Genomic DNA, 19,035 nt, shown 5'->3' with positions numbered 1-19,035 from the left:
CCTCAGGGAGGAATCACCTATACTTTATGGCCTCCTGTCCGTCCGTCAGAGTCCAGATCACGCGTCCATCCCATCCTCGTCGCCAAGTTTGTGGTGGAAATTGTGGATTTAGGCCTTGTGAGAAATCAAAAGTATCAGAGACACGCTTATGATTAAGTATTTTACTAATTAGGATATAGGAAAAATCATAAGTATACAAGAATCATCAACACAAGCCGTAAGTACAGACAGAAGTCAAATGACTACAATTCAGCTGAAAAGGGACAGAATGTTCCTTCCCCCAAAAGGAGCAGGAAGATCTGACCAAGTTTCTGGGGGGAACCAGGAGCTTTTATACATCTCTGAAGGTCCGAGGAATGGTAACCAGATGTGGTTTCGGGAACCTCCGCGACACTCCCTTAGTGGGACCAAATCAATCATTTAGACCGAGAGGGAAACAGAGGAGAAAGGTAAATAGAAGAACATGATATGGTCTGTCCAAGCCACATATGGATTTCATCGTAGACTAGGTCAGGTCACGAGTTTCCCAAGAAAGGTCACATACGAGTTCTTGAGACTCTCACAATATGCACCTCAACAAATTCTCCCCCGACACTTAGGTCTTCTGGGGTAAAGTGCTTACTACAGACGTACGTGCTCCCACGGAGGATTTTAAAACTCGGTCCCTCGTCTCGTTTGATTGCCCTAACCCAACATGCACGTATTTCAGCGTCCACTGGAAAATTGTGGAAACTTAAATAAGGAAATTTATGTTTGTTGTTTGAACAACAAGGAACACTACAGTAGCATCTACAAGATGACTCTGCCATGCTTATTGATGGAAAACTGTTGAAAAATGGACACAGGAATAAAATGAATGAAAGCACATCAGCATATGGAAATGGTTTGACATTTAGCTTTGATAAAAATGTAACACTTTAGTAAGCTTGTGGAAAAACACGGGCTGACCGCGATTTAACAGGTAATCTTGGTGCTAGCTAACGTTCTCTGTCTCCTCCACGACAGTCACACGTTAAAGAATGCAATAAGTGACTGGAAATTATCATTAACGTCATCAAAATAACCTACATATACGATACAATAACGCTACATACGTAAACAGTAATACTATTTGAATTTTACCTTTCGTGTTGTCGGTGATCACCTTTTGTGTTTTCCTGAAGTAACGTTAACCAGCGCGCATAAGTTAAACCGGAAGTGCGTATACCCGGCTTTACGGAAAAGCGGAAGTTATCTGACGTCATTGTGAAACGGGCCTATTTGCGCCAGCGGAGAGGGAGAGATCGCTGCGAAATGCCTTTTTGTATGGCCGGCCGCTGTTTTTGCTTTAGCTCGGTGTGTTTTCCCGAGGGTCCGATCGTAGTGTTTTGTAGCCATGATCTGCGGTGGATTCAGCGGGCTGTCCTAGCTGACTGAGCCGCTCAGCAGCGGTGGGTCCGGCGCAGTGCACACAGCCGGGGATGAGGCCTACTTGTTAAAGCCCCCCCCCTCCTTCCCTCCTGCCACCACCACCAACACCATCACCACCCCTCCGTCGCGATGGCTCATGATCAACAACAACCGGGTCCGAAGCCTGCCTCGGGGTTAGGCTCTCTCCCAGCCCTGGTTCCGGGGCTCCAGGGGCCCGAGGCCAACGCGCTGCAGTTCAAAATAAAGAACTCGATCTGGTAAGGATGGAGACGTTTGCTCCAGCGAGCCTCGCTGCCCTTTTTTGCTAGCCGTAGCCTCGTAATTAGCGTATTTGGCTGTGGTGGGTGGGGTGGGAGTCGGGGTGCGTAGCATTAAACACAGAGGCATTTAACAGAAATGCTGCTGCAGCGCAGCGAGCCAAGACGTCGCACCGCGCGGTTATTGACGCGATAGTGGCCGCAGTCATTAGCATCCAAGCCGAAGAGGGGCATGTGACAGGTGACAGTGTCTTACCACCGCGTCTCTCGCTAAATTGAGGCTGCTAATGCAGCGCGATGCCTTCTTGGGTTAGGATTCGTTCGGTGTCTGCCGAGGCCTTTGGAAATGATTAAAAGACATTATTTCCAGTTTTTTCCATCACCGTGCAGTAAAATATAGAACATGTATCTGCTCAGGTGTTATGAACTACTGTGCCCATTTACATTGTGCACACTTGGTCTATGGAATTTAAAATGCGTTATATGTACTTACTCCAAAAAAAGGTTTTAAATGTTTTATTTACACATTAAGTTTCGAGTTTCTGCTATGCATTTATCAGTGCACTCAACCCAGAGCCGGGCCAACGCTGGAGTGGCTCTGAGACAAGTCTCTTACCGTCCTGTTGTTTCAACCTCACTGAATTGAATGAGCTTCTGTGAGGAAGAAAGCTCAAAGCAATTTCTCCCAACGGTCAACTGACGGTCAACTTTGGCAACTCTGTGTTAACGCCCACTTTGACCTCTGGCATCACACTCGACAGCCAACTCTCCCTGACTCCCAACATCACTGCAACAACACGATCCTGTAGATACATGTAAAAAAGCCATGGGTTAAAAATGTAATGTAAATCACTTTGGATAAAAGCGTCAGCTAAATGACCTGTAATGTAATGTAATGTAAAAGAAGGATTATGTAATAATACACGCTCTACAACATCAGGAGAATACGTCCCCTTCTCACCCAGAAGGCAGCGCAGGTACTGATTCAGGCTCTTGTCATCTCCCGCCTGGACTACTGCAACTCCCTCCTGGCAGGTCTCCCTGCTACCACCATTCAACCTCTGCAGCTCATCCAGAATGCAGCAGCTCGACTGGTCTTTAACCTTCCGAAATTCTCCCACACTACTCCACTCCTCCGCTCTCTTCACTGGCTACCGGTGGCCGCCCGCATCCAGTTCAAAACATTGGTGCTCACGTACCATGCTGTGAATGGATCGGGTCCAGCTTACATCCAGGACATGGTCAAACCCGACATCCCAACCCGCACTCTCCGCTCTGCATCTGCAAAACTACTCGTTCCTCCCTCACTGAGAGCAAAACACTCGACTAGGTCTCGACTCTTTGCTGTCCTTGCTCCTAAATGGTGGAACGAGCTCTCTGAAGACACCAGGACCACACAGAGCCTTCACATCTTCTGACTAAAGACACACCTCTTCAGACTCTACCTCGACTAACACACTAACTAACTGTAGCACTTACATTGGACTTATAATGGTTCTCATCTATAGCAAGTTATAAATTGGCTTATTTGATGAAATTGCACTTTCTTGTTTCTTGCTCTTCTGAGTTTGTATCTCTATGGTTGAATGCACTTATTGTACGTCGCTTTGGATAAAAGCGTCAGCTAAATGACATGTAATGTAAAAAGTTTCCTAAGCAAACAATATAAAAATGTGAAAAACATTCTGAAACATATTTTCACTGTTCATAGGTCTAAATACTTTCAAAAGTTTCATTGTGTTATCTCAGTAGATACAGATAACAATGTTATGTTGTCTTAATCTCTTCTTTTATTAATGATGCTTTAACCCATCACATTCTGTATCTTAATTTAGTATACATATTAAAACTCAATTAATAAATGAAAAATCAGCAAGGGGAAAAGAAACCAGTGCAAATAACCGGAAAATTGTTATATTATTGCAACTCCTATTTATTCGCCATTCTGACTCATGCTACTCTTTGTATTTCAGCAAATCTGTACAATCAAAAGTGGACGGCATATTGGTGAGTATCCATAACAAAGTGTTCCACCTGCACAAACCAAGTCTTTGTTGTTTGTTACCTTACACTCCAACAACCCCTGATCATGAGTCACAGCAGTTCATCTGGATCATCAGAACAGATGCGCAGCTTTGCTTTGAATGAGAAATAATTCATACATGCATGTGTAATGCTGAGTCCTTGCCTTTTATATGAATTACTCATATGTTTTACAGTTTTTTTTTAATCGCAAATACAGTAGTGTACATTACATTGGCCTGTAAATACACAGATCTTTTTGCAATATACAGGAACCATTTTCTTTTTTTACTCTGTGTATATTTCAAATATTTCTATTAATGCACCTTCTTTTTGGGCATTAACCTGATTCCGGGCAGTGTTAATTTTGTCGACAAAAACTATGATGAAAAATGTTCGTTAACGACCTTTTTTTCCATGACTAAGACGAGACTAAGACGTGACGAAAACGATCTTAAAAAATAAAAACTATGACTAAATCTATTCTAACTTTCGTTAACGAGACGAGACGAGACAAACATGCTGGTGGTTGACAAAGTCACGATACTTTCCCCCCTAAATTCGCACGCAGCCAACAGACAACAAACAGGCAAAGTACGCGGATGTTAACGCGTCATGATGACGTCATCCACGAACCCAGAACGCTCGCATCGGTGCAGCGGTGGTTCTTGTGCACCGACTACGGAAGCATTGCAAGTAAACAGACAAAGACAACAAAGTGTTGCGTTTAGGTCCCTGGTCCTCATGAAGTTGTTACACCTTTGCCAATTTGTTAAATTGCCTTGCAAATAAATGCTTTGCTATTTGTTAAAATCCAAATCCTTTCATGTAATTTTTCACATGTCATTTATAGTCGCTCACACAAACACTTCAACCCTTTGTTCTTGGCTCGGCTCCTCCGTCAAATTTTACAACCCATTGTGGCCCGCGAGTCAAAAAGCCGACCGCTGCTATAGACCTGTCCTATGAGGGACATCTAATGGACAACCAAGTACTGCAAGCTAGACTATTATGCAGCTGTAGACAAGTTGTACATTAAATGTGACTAAAACTAATTACATTTTAGTCTAGTTTTCGTCAACTAAAACCAGACTAAAATGTTCTGAGTTTTCGTCGACGAAAACTAGACTAAAACTAAGAAGGATTAAAATTACTAAATGTGACTAAAACTAATATGCATTTTCGTCTAAAGACTAAGACAAAAATATCTGCCAAAATTAACACTGATGCACATAAGTTCTTTGCATAGTGACACAACGTAATTTGGAACAAGTTCGGGGTACATGCCGGAAGCAGATCTATTTTTTACTTAATACATCAAGTCTTTACAAAGTCCGCCAAAATGAGAGCATCAGAGTTTACAAATTGTTTTGTAAGTTATTGTATAGGTTATTTTGTCAGATGTGAAGAGCAATGTTCGGGGATGAGCAGTGGAGGTCTAATTAATTCTATTACTATGCTTGTACCAATGAAGTGTAGTAACTAACGTTTTCATTCACTGCTCATTGGCTAATATCTGTCATCTCATTCAAGTATTGGTTCCCCTAGCAACAAAGAGGCAAATAGAAAAGGAAATGGGTATGATGAGTCCATTCTTCGAAACCTATTGAAAAGCAGTTGGGGTGAAATCAATTGCGGTTGCGGTAACTGCCTACCTGTGTAGCATTTTATAACATCTGCGCTAATTCAATTATTTTTGCAAAGATTGGTTTGCTGACCTTTTAAACAAAACCATATAAATATAACCTGAAATAAGATTTAGCGTCTTACGATTGACAGTATCTTTTATCTTCATTCTCTATTCCATATTTCTCTCACGCGGTATACATTCCTATCTTTTCTTCTCAAAAACTAATTTCATTTTGTGTTGTATAAATTATGTTTTTACCCAGTTTTTTGTGTTAATTTAATTTTTACAGCAAGATGTTGAGACGTTTACAGACATCGAAAAACTCTACCTCTACCTGAAGTTGCCTTCTGGTCCCAGTAATGGGAATGATAAAAGGTATGTCACACACACACACACACACACACACACACACACACACACACACACACACACACACACACACACACACACACACACACACACACACACACTGTTTCCACTTTGCTCTTCTGCTTATTTTGTCTCACTCACACATGGCTGCTTCTTTTTGTGACGCTCATTAGATTATTTTAACACTAAATTATCATTCATTTTCTGGCTGTATGATTAATTATCATTGTGAAGCAAACCACTGATCTCTGTAGGCTTTTACTATACCTAGCTGTGTGTGTTTCATTTGTTTCCCCATATCTATTCATCACCCCAACCCCCCAATTCTACCCATTTGGACTGAGAATGAGAGGGGGTCCTCCACTCCTGGATTATGGTATTAAAGTTTCTCTATTAACAAGAAATGATGCGTTCAAATAGAGGACTCTGCCTCACCACATTTATTTTTCCTCCCCACTAATTTCAGTGATCAGAGTTCCATGTCGTCAAGCCGCACGCAACAGATGTATGCATTCAACTGGATACGCAATCACCTAGAAGAGCATCCAGAGACTTCCCTCCCGAAGCAAGAGGTGTATGATGAATACAAGTGAGTGGAACAGACAAACCCAGGGGCACAGCGACACCAGTATGTGTTTCACTGTTATTCTCATGGAGGACTATCTTCTCTTGCAGGAGCTATTGTGACAATCTCGGCTACAATCCCCTGAGTGCAGCCGACTTCGGAAAGATCATGAAGAATGTTTTTCCTAACATGAAGGCACGTCGACTGGGCATGAGGGGCAAATCCAAATATCCTTTCATTCTGATGATTTTTTTCCCCTTCGTTCTTCTTGTGTATTCTTCAAATTGTGAGTTGATGACATTCGTTGACTGCAGACATGTAGTGATGGCATTTTAAGAGGCAAAGCATTAATTTCCTCTCAGAATGAGTTTTACCCTCGACATTGGAGCTGTAATTACTTAAATTGATGGTATGTGTTGTTCACAGAAATCTTAAGATTCCATCTGATAGGGTTTCTATAATTCATGAAAAGAAATAACATCATTGGCAAATCACATTGAATACAAATTACTTAATGGACTATATGAAAACTGCACAGGAATAAGATAATAATCAATCAATCACTGAGAAATCCAACCACGGGAAAAGCTGTTGATTGTTATCAGTTGTGTCCATACACCAAACACATTGTCCTGTGGTCTGATTTTCAGAGAATGTACCTTTTTGATTTGCCTTAAAAAAAGATAAGAAGAAAAGATGAGACAGAAAGTGAGAAGTTGACCAGACCCAGTGTAAAACCATATCTCTCAACAGACTAAGTCATGATGTTACATGTTATGTTACTTAACTCCTTCCCACATACTGTTATAGCGGGTTAAGGAAGAAAGCTTTCGTTCACATGCCGTCCTTACCCAACCTGGATCTGCAGAAGTCTGGTGATGGGGTAAGTTACTCTGAAAATTAATTAAAAATACAACGTACTGTGAATAAATAGTGGTACACGTGAAGCTGTCTGACGCTCGACCACGTGCTGCTCTCTGCTGCAGTGCGAGCTGATGGAGCCGATGGGCCAGTCCCCGAGTGCTGAAGATGAAATGAGATCTGCCGCCTGCGGACTGGTGTGCGAGTGGGCCCAAAAGGTCCTGAGTCGTCAGTTTGACCACGTGGAGGACCTGGCCCACTTCCTGCTCAATAGCCACTACATTGGTACTAAGTCCATGGCTGCGCTCACTGTTATGACCGGAACACCCACAGGTAAAGGAAGAGGTCCTTTCAGCTGCTGGTGTTGTGATTTTACTGTTGTGACAGAGTTGATTCAAGCCAGTCATGATCATCATAACAAAGCATTCGCCGTTGTGAGTAAAGATCACGTATTACAACGGTGCACACTAAAAAAGTTTGGGTTAAAAATAACCCAATTTGGGTTGTTTTATAACTCAACTGCTGGGTCACTATTGCACCAACCTAGCAGTACTTAATTTGACCCAGCACTGTGGGTTGGCCATTTTAACCCAACAGATGAGTTAAATATTCTACCCAATTGCTGGGTCATATTAAATATAATTCTGGGTTCATTCAACTACACACTATTTGTTGTCTATAAAACTGTTCAACTACAAACCTGTAACAAAATACATGCTAGATTTGTTCATGCAAAGGACATATCATAATTAACACTTGAAAGTATTGGAATTCTAAAATTAATATATCATAAAATATCCACAATATAAAATGAATTGTAAGTTTTAATCACTATCAACAAAATGGGGCTGCAACTAATGATTGATAATGGAAATCCATTATCGATTAATCTGTCAATTATGTAAATGTTTAATCAATTAGTTGTGTATAAAATGTAAAATGTTGGAAAACCACAAGATGACATCCTCAAATCTCTTGTTGTGTCCACAAAGAGACACTCAGTTTATTATCATAACAAAACAAGTCTAACAACTAACAGGTTTAACATTTTTACTAACCAGCTGCCCTTGAGGCTCTACTTGCAAGCAAGTAATCGACTTTGGAGGAACTTTACTAACTTGGAACCCGCTCCTGGCATTTTATAAACAACAGCCTGCAGGAATTCCCACACATGTTCACATTGCTTCGGGTATTTGATATCCATCACAAAGAATGCCTTGAAGCAGACATTGATTGCCTGAAGCAGTGTGTTGTGTACCAGAGTCTGATAAAGATAAAATAAGATGGAGCTGTATTACTTTTGCAGTTTTAAAAAAGTATAAGGATTTAATTTAAAAAACATTTTGATGAATACAAGCAGGATAAGTTCAAGTTCAATTTTATTTATATAGCACATTTAAAAACAACCTCAGTTGACCAAAGTGCTTAACAAGCTCGAAAAGCAGCGATACAATAAAACACCGACAGAGCACAATGTACAATACAAAATATCTGACAGTAGAGAAGAACAAAGTCAAAATATCAAAGCTCAACTTGAATTAAAAGCCAATGAATAATAGTGGGTCTTAAGGAGGGACTTGAACGTTGCAATGGTCCGAGCTGTTCTTACATGGATAGGTAAACTATTGCAGAGGTTTGAAGCAGCCACTGAAAAGGCTCGGTCACCTCTGGATTTTAACCGGGATCCAGGCATTTCGAGGAGCATCTGTATTTAAAATTTTAAAAACAATTAATACATTTTAAAATTCAATCCTGAAACAAAGGAAGCCAGTGGAGGGTGGCCAAAGCCGGTGTAATGTGGTCGCGTTTTTTTGTCCTGGTCAAAAGTCGAGCTGCCGCGTTCTGGACTAACTGCAAGCGACGAAGGGATGACTGATCCAACCCAACACGCAGTGAGTTGCAGTAGTCTAAGCGGGACGTAATGAATGCATGTATGACTCTCTCTGAAGTCTTTGCGTAGCAGGTAGGGCTTGACTTTAGCCAGGAGTCTCAGCTGGAAGAAGCTAGTTTTGACAACAGAACTAATCTGTTTGTCAAGTTTAAAAGCACTGTCAAAAATCACTCCCAGATTTCTGGTAAAAGGACGAATTTGGGAGCCTAAAATACTGAGAGTATCTACACAGGCACTGAGATGTTCAGCACGTCCAAACACAACAACCTCGGTCTTATTGTCATTAAGACAGAGAAAATTCTGATCCATCCATACTTTGAGATCACTCAAGCAGTTTATCAGCGGCTTGATAGTGTCCTTATTGTTTTTTACAGGCAGGTAAATGTGTACATCATCAGCAAAACAATGGAAAGAGATGTAGTGTTTTTTAAAAATGGACCCTAAGGGCAGCATATACAGAGAAAATAGCATAGGTCCCAAAATGGAACCTTGGGGGACCCCACAGGACAGAGGGGCAACAGATGAAGAGCAGTTACCAATGTGGACAGAAAAACTCCGTCAAGTAGGATTCAAACCATTTTAGGGCTATACCTCTAATGCCAACACTTTGCTTGAGTCGGGATAAAAGGATAGAGTGGTTGACCGTGTCAAAGGCAGCAGTCAAATCTAAGAGCACTAAAACAGCAGAATTTCCTGAATCTACAGCTAAGAGGAGGTCGTTATAGACTCTTAGAAGGGCTGTTTCAGTGCTGTGGCGGGGCTTAAAGCCCGACTGAAACTTTTCATGAATACTACAATCATCTAAAAATGATTTGAAGTTGATTAAAAACCACCTTCTCCAAGACCTTAGATAAAAAGGGTAATTTAGAAATAGGTCTAAAGTTAGACAAAACTAACGGATCCAGATTTTTCTTTTTTAAGAGTGGTTGCACAACAGCATGTTTAAAAGCGGCTGGAACACACCCTGAGCTGAGAGATGAGTTAACCAAGCATAAAATACTGGACCCAACAGTGTTAAAAACCTCTTTAAGTAAGCGTGCAGGGATACTATCCAGTAGGCAGTTAGCCGGACGAAGCTGTTTGACTATGTCAGAAAGAAGGTTTAGTGAAACTGGCTCAAACTGCTGAAAGACCGCTGGGCATGAAAAAGTAACAGAGGGGCCATCGGAAGAAACGGGGGATGAAAAGCTCAGGCCAGCAATTTTATCTATGAAATGTTTCAGGAAGTTTTCACATAACAATGTGGATGGCACAGCACAGTCATTTTCACAAGGATTAATAAGTGAGTTAAACACTTTAAAAAGAACCTGAGGCCTCTGGGTGTTACTAGCAACCAGGTGAGATAAATTATGAGTTTTAGCAGATTTAACTGCTCCCTGGTATTTATGTAATAAATCTTTTAAAATTTGAAGTGACACTTGGAGTTTGTCATTCTTCCACTTTCTCTCAGCTGTTCTGCAAGCCCGTCTGAGAGAGCGGGTATTTTCATTCAGCCAAGGTTCTTTTAGAGGTTTTATACGTTTCTCCCTCAGTGGGGCAACAGAGTTAAGTATCTCAGTACAAGTAGAGTCAAAGATGCTGACGAGTTCCTCCACATTAAGAAAATCACCAAGATTGTAAATCACTGAGTTTTTAAAAGCAGCAGAAAACTGTGAGGCAGTTTGAGGGTTAATTGCACGGACACAGCACGCAGGGGAAACAGACAAAGTGTCCGAGCAGGGGACAACCATCCGAGCAGGGGACAACTATAGGATAAAACGTTCTTACCTTGGCAGCTCCTGATCCAAAAATGGAGTATTCTTGTGTCCCTGTAGGGTCAGACGTTGGTGGCTGTGTGGGGTTACCAATGCGCTTTTGCAGGGGGTTTTGCAGACTTCTGTGGTTCAAAACAACCCAGCTGCCGGGTCAACCGATGTATGTTGGGTCGATGAATTTTGACGCATGAGTTGCACAAAAATAACCCAACCCCCCTATAAATAACCCATAATGGGTAGAACATGGCAAAACTCAGCGTTTGGGTAGATGAAATAACCCAGCAGTTTTTAGTGTGTAATATCCGTCAAATCACACATCGGGATATTCTCTCAAATTATGAAATCAATAGTTTATTGGGTTACGTGTCTATTGGTTTATCAAAATAAAAAGGTACACGACAGAAGTAAAGCATCTTATGAACCACAACTGCTGTCGTGAAAATAAACGTTTTATTTCGCTCAAAAGCCTAGAATTGTTTTTTATGTTTAGTTCCAACAATTAAAAATAGTTTCCCTCATGTGATGCTTTGTGTCTCCTGAAACCGTCCATGCGCACAGATGACAGCTGTCCATGGAAGTTAAAATCTAGTTAGGTTAATTTAGGTGCCTTTCAACCACTTCTATGATGCTGATATAGTCAAAAATGTTAAATGGTGAAATTACTCTGATAAATCAAGAAGTGGTAATAATGACCTGGATAAAATGGCCTACTCGCACTATGCAAAGTTAGTGAAAGATAAATAAAGATTAAAGCTGCGAGCAGCGTTGGACGGGTCCTCGCAACTCCACACGTTGGGGCACCGGCCGGACGTAGATACGCTGCCAAGAACTCCTGCGGCCGCCGGACAGGGCGTCCACGAGTCAGTTGTCAATAACCGTGTGGAGCGACGCGAAATGTCATAGATCACCAAACCTTCTCTTAAATCTCATTCACCAGCCATATAATCAATTTCAGATGGTATTTAAAAAGGAAACGACCAATAGCTAAATGATAATTCCACTTCAGGTTAATAGTACACATCCCCAAGAAGTCCCTCGGTGATAACCAGGACATTCCGATGTACAATTTTATAAATTAAAGCCTCTCGAAATGCCACTTTCGTTTTATACTGGTTACTAGAAAATTTGACTTCCTGTTACCATTAGGTGGCGCTATGACTTGATTCAACTTTAAGTCTTTTCGGGCCCAGAGTCTCATCAAACATGTTTGAATTGGAATAAATCCGATGATGTGGAGTAGAGTTACAAGCAATATCAAGGTCTTACCAAATTTTGAGAGGGATCAGATAAACCTTTGTGGAGCAAAACCTGTGAGGAGCAGGGTGTAAAATAAAAAAAACAATCAACTTCCTGTTTTTCCCAGGTGGCGCTATGACTAAGGTTAAAAATGATCATATGGATGTCTACAGGGTGAGAAGTTCATGCTATATGAGAAATATGGAGCAGATAAGATAAAGTATGGTTCAGTTAAAACAACTACAATTTTCATGCCAAATGGTGGTTTTTCAAAAATGCTCCCTACACACATAGTTTGGAATTTCTTCCGGCAAAATGCAATTTTATGAGCTAATGTCCTCGAGATCACACTGCGCAAATTTGAAAAGAATCAGGTTTAATCCCTGGGAGGAGTTCGGTCTTTTGCAACTCTAAAAAATAGGCCAAAAATAGGCTTAAAAAGGCAGATTTTCAACGATCAATTGCAGCCCCCCCTATTCTTTCAATGTTCACATGTGAAACAAGTTTGGTGAGGGCAGGCCAAATCATTTGAAAGTTATGACTCTTGCAAGATTAAGCCACACCCCTTGCGAGGTTCATTATCCTATATCTTCTCAAAACAAGAAGATATCAACACGATGTGACAGGGGTACATTGATCCAATAATGACCCACAGAAAATTTCGTGACAATCGGACATGGCGTTTAGGAGAAATGGCCAAAAACATGTTTTTCACAAAATTCAAAATGGCGGAAAATCTAGTTAGGAGCATTTGCATACGATGATTGACTTTTTTGTAGAGCATGTCCAAGAGCACATGTGTGTCAAATTTCAAGTTAATCAAGCATCGGGGGCGGAAACTGGCCTAGTGGGGTACCTTTTTATCTTTCTAGGGGGCGCTATGGAGACGTTTCTTCGTACCCAAATGCGAAACCCCAAAATGATAACATTTTTCACCAGTTCTGATATGCGTGCAAAATTTAACAACTTTTTGAACATGATAAAGGCCTCAAAAAGGGAAAATTCCTTAGAGAGAAAAAAATAAGAATAAGAATAAGAATTCATGTTTTAAGCATGTTTTAAGGTTCCCTGACAAATTAGACTAAATTATAATGCTTTGATTTCCTTTTCCTTCTCTTCACAGGAATGAGGACGCCAACTCCAGCGTCTGCGTTTGTGCCAACAGCTGAGGCGAACTCTTTCCAGGCCCAGGGGAAGACCCTGCCTTCTCCCTCTGTTGACGCGAAGCAGCAACTGCAGCGCAAGATCCAGAAGAAGCAGCAGGAGCAGAAGCTCCACTCGCCCCTGCCCAGTGAGGCCCAGGTCAAGAGAACGGAGGCCAGCACTCCCGGCCCCACGATCCCCTGTGGCAGCCCCGCTCTGCTCTCCTCTCAGCCCACCATAGGCATCGTAGTAGCAGCTGTGCCCAGCCCAGTCACGGTATGTGGCTACCTCTTTCCCTCCGATTATGCTTCGTATTCCACTCAGGCCGAAATGCAGTTTTGTACTGTCAACATTTCTTCTCCCAGGTGCAGCGAGGCCGGCAGTTGATGACCTCACCCAGCCCGGTGGGGACTTCCGAAGGGAAAGTGTTGCCCGTGAACTTCCAAGTGGTAACTCAGTCCGTGAAACCGTCCCCTAAACATCCTCAGAATATCTCCGCCAGTCCTGTGAGTGACCGGCTGGCACGACACGGTACGCGCTACGCACAAATTCTGCCCAAGCCCTCTGCCACCAGTGCCATCACGCTGCGCTCGCCCCCCACCCTGCTCATCACCAACAACCCCATAAAAACTGTGATGCCGACTCCCCACGTCAGCTCGGTTAACGTGGTGAAGATGACGGCCATCGCTCTGGCTCCCAGCAGCAGCGGCGGCACGAGCGTGCGTCCCGCCTCGGCGGGTGTCAATACCATAGCTGCTCTGGACGACTCTCAGCACCCGCACGGCGTACCCTCATTTGCCCCTCAGTCTCCTGCAATCCGAACCGGCCCCCTAGTCTCCACCCACATCCTGTCCTCCGACATCAAAGTGGTGTCTGAAGCCGCAAATGACAATACCTTTGCTGCCGGGGCCAAAGAGGGAAGAATGGCCAAGTTCCGGGCGGCCAGCGAGCCAAGCTTCCTGATTAAGTGTTCTCCCGGACCCGATAGAGGGTTAAGGGTAAAAAGTGACCCTACGCCCCCTCCCACCTCGGTAGCTGTAGCTGGAACTCTAGACAGCAATAGCATTAACTGCCATGGCAGCACTTTGTACTTGACTGTTGATAATCAGAACTCCATTGGAAACACGTCATCCAATGGCTCCTCTGCTCTTACCCCGACATCGAAAGATCCCTGCCTGGATGCCAAGAGCCCAAGAAAGCGCACAGGCCCCAGTGGGGAGGCCCACGTTATTCCTGTGAAGAGGGTGTTCATTTCCCAGCAGCCACTGGCTTTTATCGATAATCCCAAACCTGCAGTCAGTGCTGCTCTGAAGAGGATCCCCAGACCGGGAACCCCAGCCAGACCCGAGAGTGCTCCCTGCAAAGCGACTGTGAAACACACCTCTGCAGGGCCCTCGCAGATCCTTGCCCTCTCTGACTCGCTTATCACACACAACGAGGGCGCCCAGCCTGTTGTCAAACCCCAGGCCCTGCTGATGAAACGGGAGGATCATTCTCTCGCCGCTGATACAAGAGCAGCTGGAAACAACGCGCCAGATCAGGCGTTGCTAAGGCAGATCACCAGGGACTCTCTCACTATACCAGCCAACTCAGGAGCACTCAAAGCCTCTGTGATGGGGGACTTAAAGAGCACAATATGGGAGGAGGGACAGCTCGACAAGCTTCAGAAGCAAGCTTTTGCGCAGCAGATACCAGCAGAACCCAAACAAGCCCCTTCTGACCAACCTTCCATTATAGCTCAACCCCCCGAGGCCTCAGGCCAGCTGAGCCTCACGCAGGAGATGGTTGACTTTGCCGGTTCTCAGCCCAACATGGACTACTTCCCTTTCAACGACGACGACATGACCCAGGACAGCATCGTGGAGGAGCTGGTGCAAATGGAGGAGCAGATGAAACTGAAGGGTCTGTTCGGGAGCTGTGTGGATGTGTCCATCCAAGGCCAGTCAGCCAGCAGTCAAGGCTCTATCCTAAATTCTCACCAGGCCGGCCCTACTTTCTTCCACTCTGCCCAAAGCAGCACCACTCCTGTCCAAACTCCGACTCCCACGCCGACACCCACTCCCACCTCTGAAATAACGCTTGGTCACAGCATGGCAAGAGAGAGCCCCTGTTCCCGCATGGCTCCCATCACCCCTGTTGACGGAGCCATGGGTCGCCACACCCCCATCAGCACGCCGCTGTCCAACTGCAGCAGCAGCGTTCCCCCGAGCCCGGTGGAGTGCAGGAACCCCTTCGCGTTCACGCCGATCAACTCGAGCATCACAGGGTATCATGATGCCAGTATTGTCTCCAGCAGCCCCGTTAAGCCCATGCAAAGGCCGATGGCGACGCACCCTGACAAGGCCAAGCTGGAGTGGATCAACAACCGCTACAACAGCAACTCTGCAGGTCTTTTGCCAAACCATAGCATTGGCATTCTGCCCAGCTACCAAGACCTGGTAGATGACCAGTTTCGTAAGCCACATGCCTTTGCGATCCCAGGCCATTTATTTCAAGCTCAGTCGAGACAGGATGCTGCTCACTTTGGCCGTTTGACCCCCATATCCCCGGTGCAGCAGCAGCAGCAACAACAACAACAACAACAGCAACAGCTGGTAACGAGTGTTAACACACCCACAAAACAGGAGAGTTTTGCTGTGCCTGCACCGTTAGACAACAAGGGATCAACCTCATCTGCGTCCAGCACTTTCCGTTGCCGCAGTGTGAGTCCTGCAGTGTGCCAAAGGAACCCCAGTGGAAACACCAACCCTCTAACCTACACCAATACCACCAACACCACCACCCGAGCTGTGGTTTCCCCCTTTAACTCCCCCATCACGTCCGAGGTGCTCAGCATCCCGTCCAACAGTCAGACTGTCAGCTCTGTGCACAGCATGGTTCAGCGTAGTCAATCTGTGCCCCTGAACATCATGATGCAGAGTGAGATGCTGCCCGTGCAGGGTCAGAGCAACACCGCCAAAATCACCAATGTCCTTCTGAGCAAGATGGAGACTGATGGCAGTGATTCTATCCGAGGCCTGGGCATAAACAACCTCCCCTCCAACTACACGGCCCGTTTGAACCTCACACAGATCCTGGAGACCACGCCTGGCTACGCTGGAGGAACCGCTGACCAGACTCTGCTGCCGGTCTGCTCCAGCCCTGCTGCCTTTGAGCTCCAGCAGCATGGCTACCTGACCACAGGCAGTGGAGAACAGGGGAGTTTCTCCGCTGGGGAGGGCCAAGCACAAGCAGGTCCTGGTGACCACCATCAGCAGCAGCAGCAGCAGCTCAGTGAGAGTCCCGCGCAAACGCAACCGCAGCTCCTCCTTCAGAGCACACAGCAGCCAGAGGCAGAGGACGAGCAACAGCAGCTGGATTTCAACAACACTGTCAAGGACCTGCTGGGGGACGATGGCCTCAATCCCAGTTCCCAGTTGGTGGGTCAGGTAGCTTCAGAGCTCAACGCTGTGGCATCTGACTTTTCAAACGACATCAGACTGACCTCAGATCTGTCCAGTAGCATCACTGACCTTAACACGTTGGACACCAACCTGCTGTTTGATCCCAATCAACAGCAGGAACAATACGAAGACTCCACACTGGAAGAGCTGAAGAACGACCCGCTGTTTCAGCAAATATGCAGTGATACTGTGAACTCCTTTGACTGGCTAGAAAGCAAAGACCAGCCTACTACAGTAGAGATGCTGGGCTAAAGTCATCTTTTACTCTACGGCTTCTGTACTCTGTTGTTTGTTTGGTGCGTATGTAGTTTTATCTGTTTTTAAACTATAGTTAGTTGGGATTTGTCTGGACTTTGCCATTCGTTCTGTTAAAAGTGCCAAGCTTACCAGAAAATCACTCCTACTGACGTTTAGTTACCTGTCTCCTTTTTCACTTGTCACCCAGAGATTCAGTACTTAACCATTTATCTCCCTCATCTGAAATTAGAAATGTAAGCATTTCAAGGAAAAAGAGTTCTTGGTGGCAGCATGCAATTACAAACCAAGTTCAGCTTTGTACCGTGTGACCAGTAAAGGAAACATAAGCTTCCTTGTTACAACCAGTCAAAAATGCAATATTTGTATTCAACAGACACTTAATGAAAGAAAGAGATGGACAGGAAATTTGGCACAAACGACCAAACAAAACATATGTTGTCGTTTACTATTTTCAATGTGTGCGGCTCAAGTTCTTCCAAATGAGACAATATTGAGATTGTGGTATATGCACATAATAGTTGTAGTACATTTGCCTGCCATATCTGAATATTGGAAAAAGGTGCTGAATTTAACACATAATCTTTATACTTTATCATTTACCGAACTGATTCACATCTGAGCATTGACCAAGAGTGAAATCTTCTCAAAGCCTGTACTTCTTGTACTGTTTGATATCTTATAAAAGGAGTATATGAATCAGTAGGGAGACGCTGGGAATTCAGGCCCCTCAGGGGACGATACATCGAAAGGCATCAACAACTGGTTGCCTTATTCCCAAAGTACAGGGCCTTATGCCATCTATAGAGAGACTGTATATAGTACAACGTTAAGACTCTTTAGAACCATCTAGAGCTTCATCATATCAAGGCAGCTGTTACTCTGTTTTTAGTACTTTTTCTTATTTTGGTTTTGCAGTGTAACAATATAGATGCGTATTGTATAGGCTAAAAAGACTACACTGTGTGCCCTTATCAGTAATGGATAAAGAGCTATTCGATAGACGGCCCATAAAACATGGCAGGCACACTTTTAAGTCAAGTTACGTTTTTTTGGCATGCTATACTCCCAGCTTGGATAATAATATCATTAGTATGGAGAAGGCTTAGTTACATAGAAAACAGTAGAACTTGAAGACATTTATGCTTTGATGTCATCTCGGGATTAAAAGGAAATTAAATTATGTTTGGGGAAAATCCAGCCTTATTTCCATACCAAAGATAATCTGTTTAAATAACATAAGACATTATTACGCGTAGACAGTCCTGGTAGACATTAACAGCAACAACAACAAAAAAGGGCGACCTCGGAGATATACAAGTTTTATTGCATTTGATGAAAAGGTCATCGAATGCACCGTCCTATGTTTCACCATGGCCCTGAGAGCATGTCGAAACCATCATGGTAGCCAGGTAGGCTATGTGGTAAAGTAGGATGCTTGCTTGAGTTTTTGGCTATTTCCAATGTTGTATAAGTCATGTTTAAGCTCCATCTGTAAATAGGATACATACATAGAGATTTGATGTATCAAGACACTATATTATGGCCATTATTCTAGCTAAGTATGTGCCATTTAAAAAGGAAAAAAAGCTTAGATCTATAGTCGGCAAGATTAGATTAGATTAGATTCAACTTTATTGTCATTGCACAGGGTACAAGTACTGAGGCAACGAAATGCAGTTTAACATCCAACCAGAAGTGCAAATAGCAAAAAGTGCAGAGTATGTGCATATGTAAAGTGTAATAAGTGAATAAATAGATATGTACAGTAAGAAATAGTTATGCAATATGAAGAGTAAGAAATGGATATACTATAACAGTGCAAATGTTCAGTAGCTGGAGGAAGGTGTGTGGCAGTCAAGCCAGGGTGGAGGGGGGAGTACAGTCACTGAGGGAGATGTGTGGGGGTGTGGGTGGGGGGCAGAGTTCAGTAGAGTGACAGCCGCAGGGATGAAGCTGTTCCTGAACCTGCTGGTCCGGGAACGGAGCACCCTGTAGCGCCTCCCAGAGGGGAGGAGGGCAAACAGTCTGTGGCTGGGGTGAGAGCCGCGTGCCCTCCAGACATCTCTTGCTCTGGACAGCCTCAATGGTGGGGAGTGAGGAACCGGCGATGCGTTGGGCAGTTTTCACCACCCTCTGCAGTGATTTACGGTCCGTGACAGAGCAGCTGCCGTACTGAGATGCAGTTTGTAAGGATGC

General features: G+C 44.0%; 1 protein-coding gene across 1 annotated transcript; it reads left to right on the top strand.

The window, feature by feature from the left end:
• Positions 1–1,217: 1,217 nt before the first annotated feature.
• Positions 1,218–18,020, top strand: LOC120812463 (DNA-binding protein RFX7-like). The gene is made up of 10 exons (XM_078097350.1): positions 1,218–1,667; positions 3,641–3,674; positions 5,609–5,695; positions 6,027–6,064; positions 6,155–6,277; positions 6,364–6,483; positions 7,055–7,136; positions 7,240–7,447; positions 13,119–13,414; positions 13,504–18,020. Exons 1-10 carry the CDS (start codon positions 1,540–1,542, stop codon positions 16,831–16,833), a joined length of 4,446 nt encoding a protein of 1,481 aa, XP_077953476.1. The 5' UTR covers positions 1,218–1,539; the 3' UTR covers positions 16,834–18,020.
• The last annotated feature ends 1,015 nt before the right edge of the window (positions 18,021–19,035 follow it).

The sequence above is a fragment of the Gasterosteus aculeatus genome, chromosome Y (assembly GCF_964276395.1).
Source record: "Gasterosteus aculeatus chromosome Y, fGasAcu3.hap1.1, whole genome shotgun sequence".
Classification (NCBI taxonomy): Eukaryota; Metazoa; Chordata; class Actinopteri; order Perciformes; family Gasterosteidae; genus Gasterosteus; species Gasterosteus aculeatus.
The sequence above is the reverse complement of the archived record's forward strand: the minus strand, read 5'-3'. Positions and strand labels throughout refer to the sequence as shown.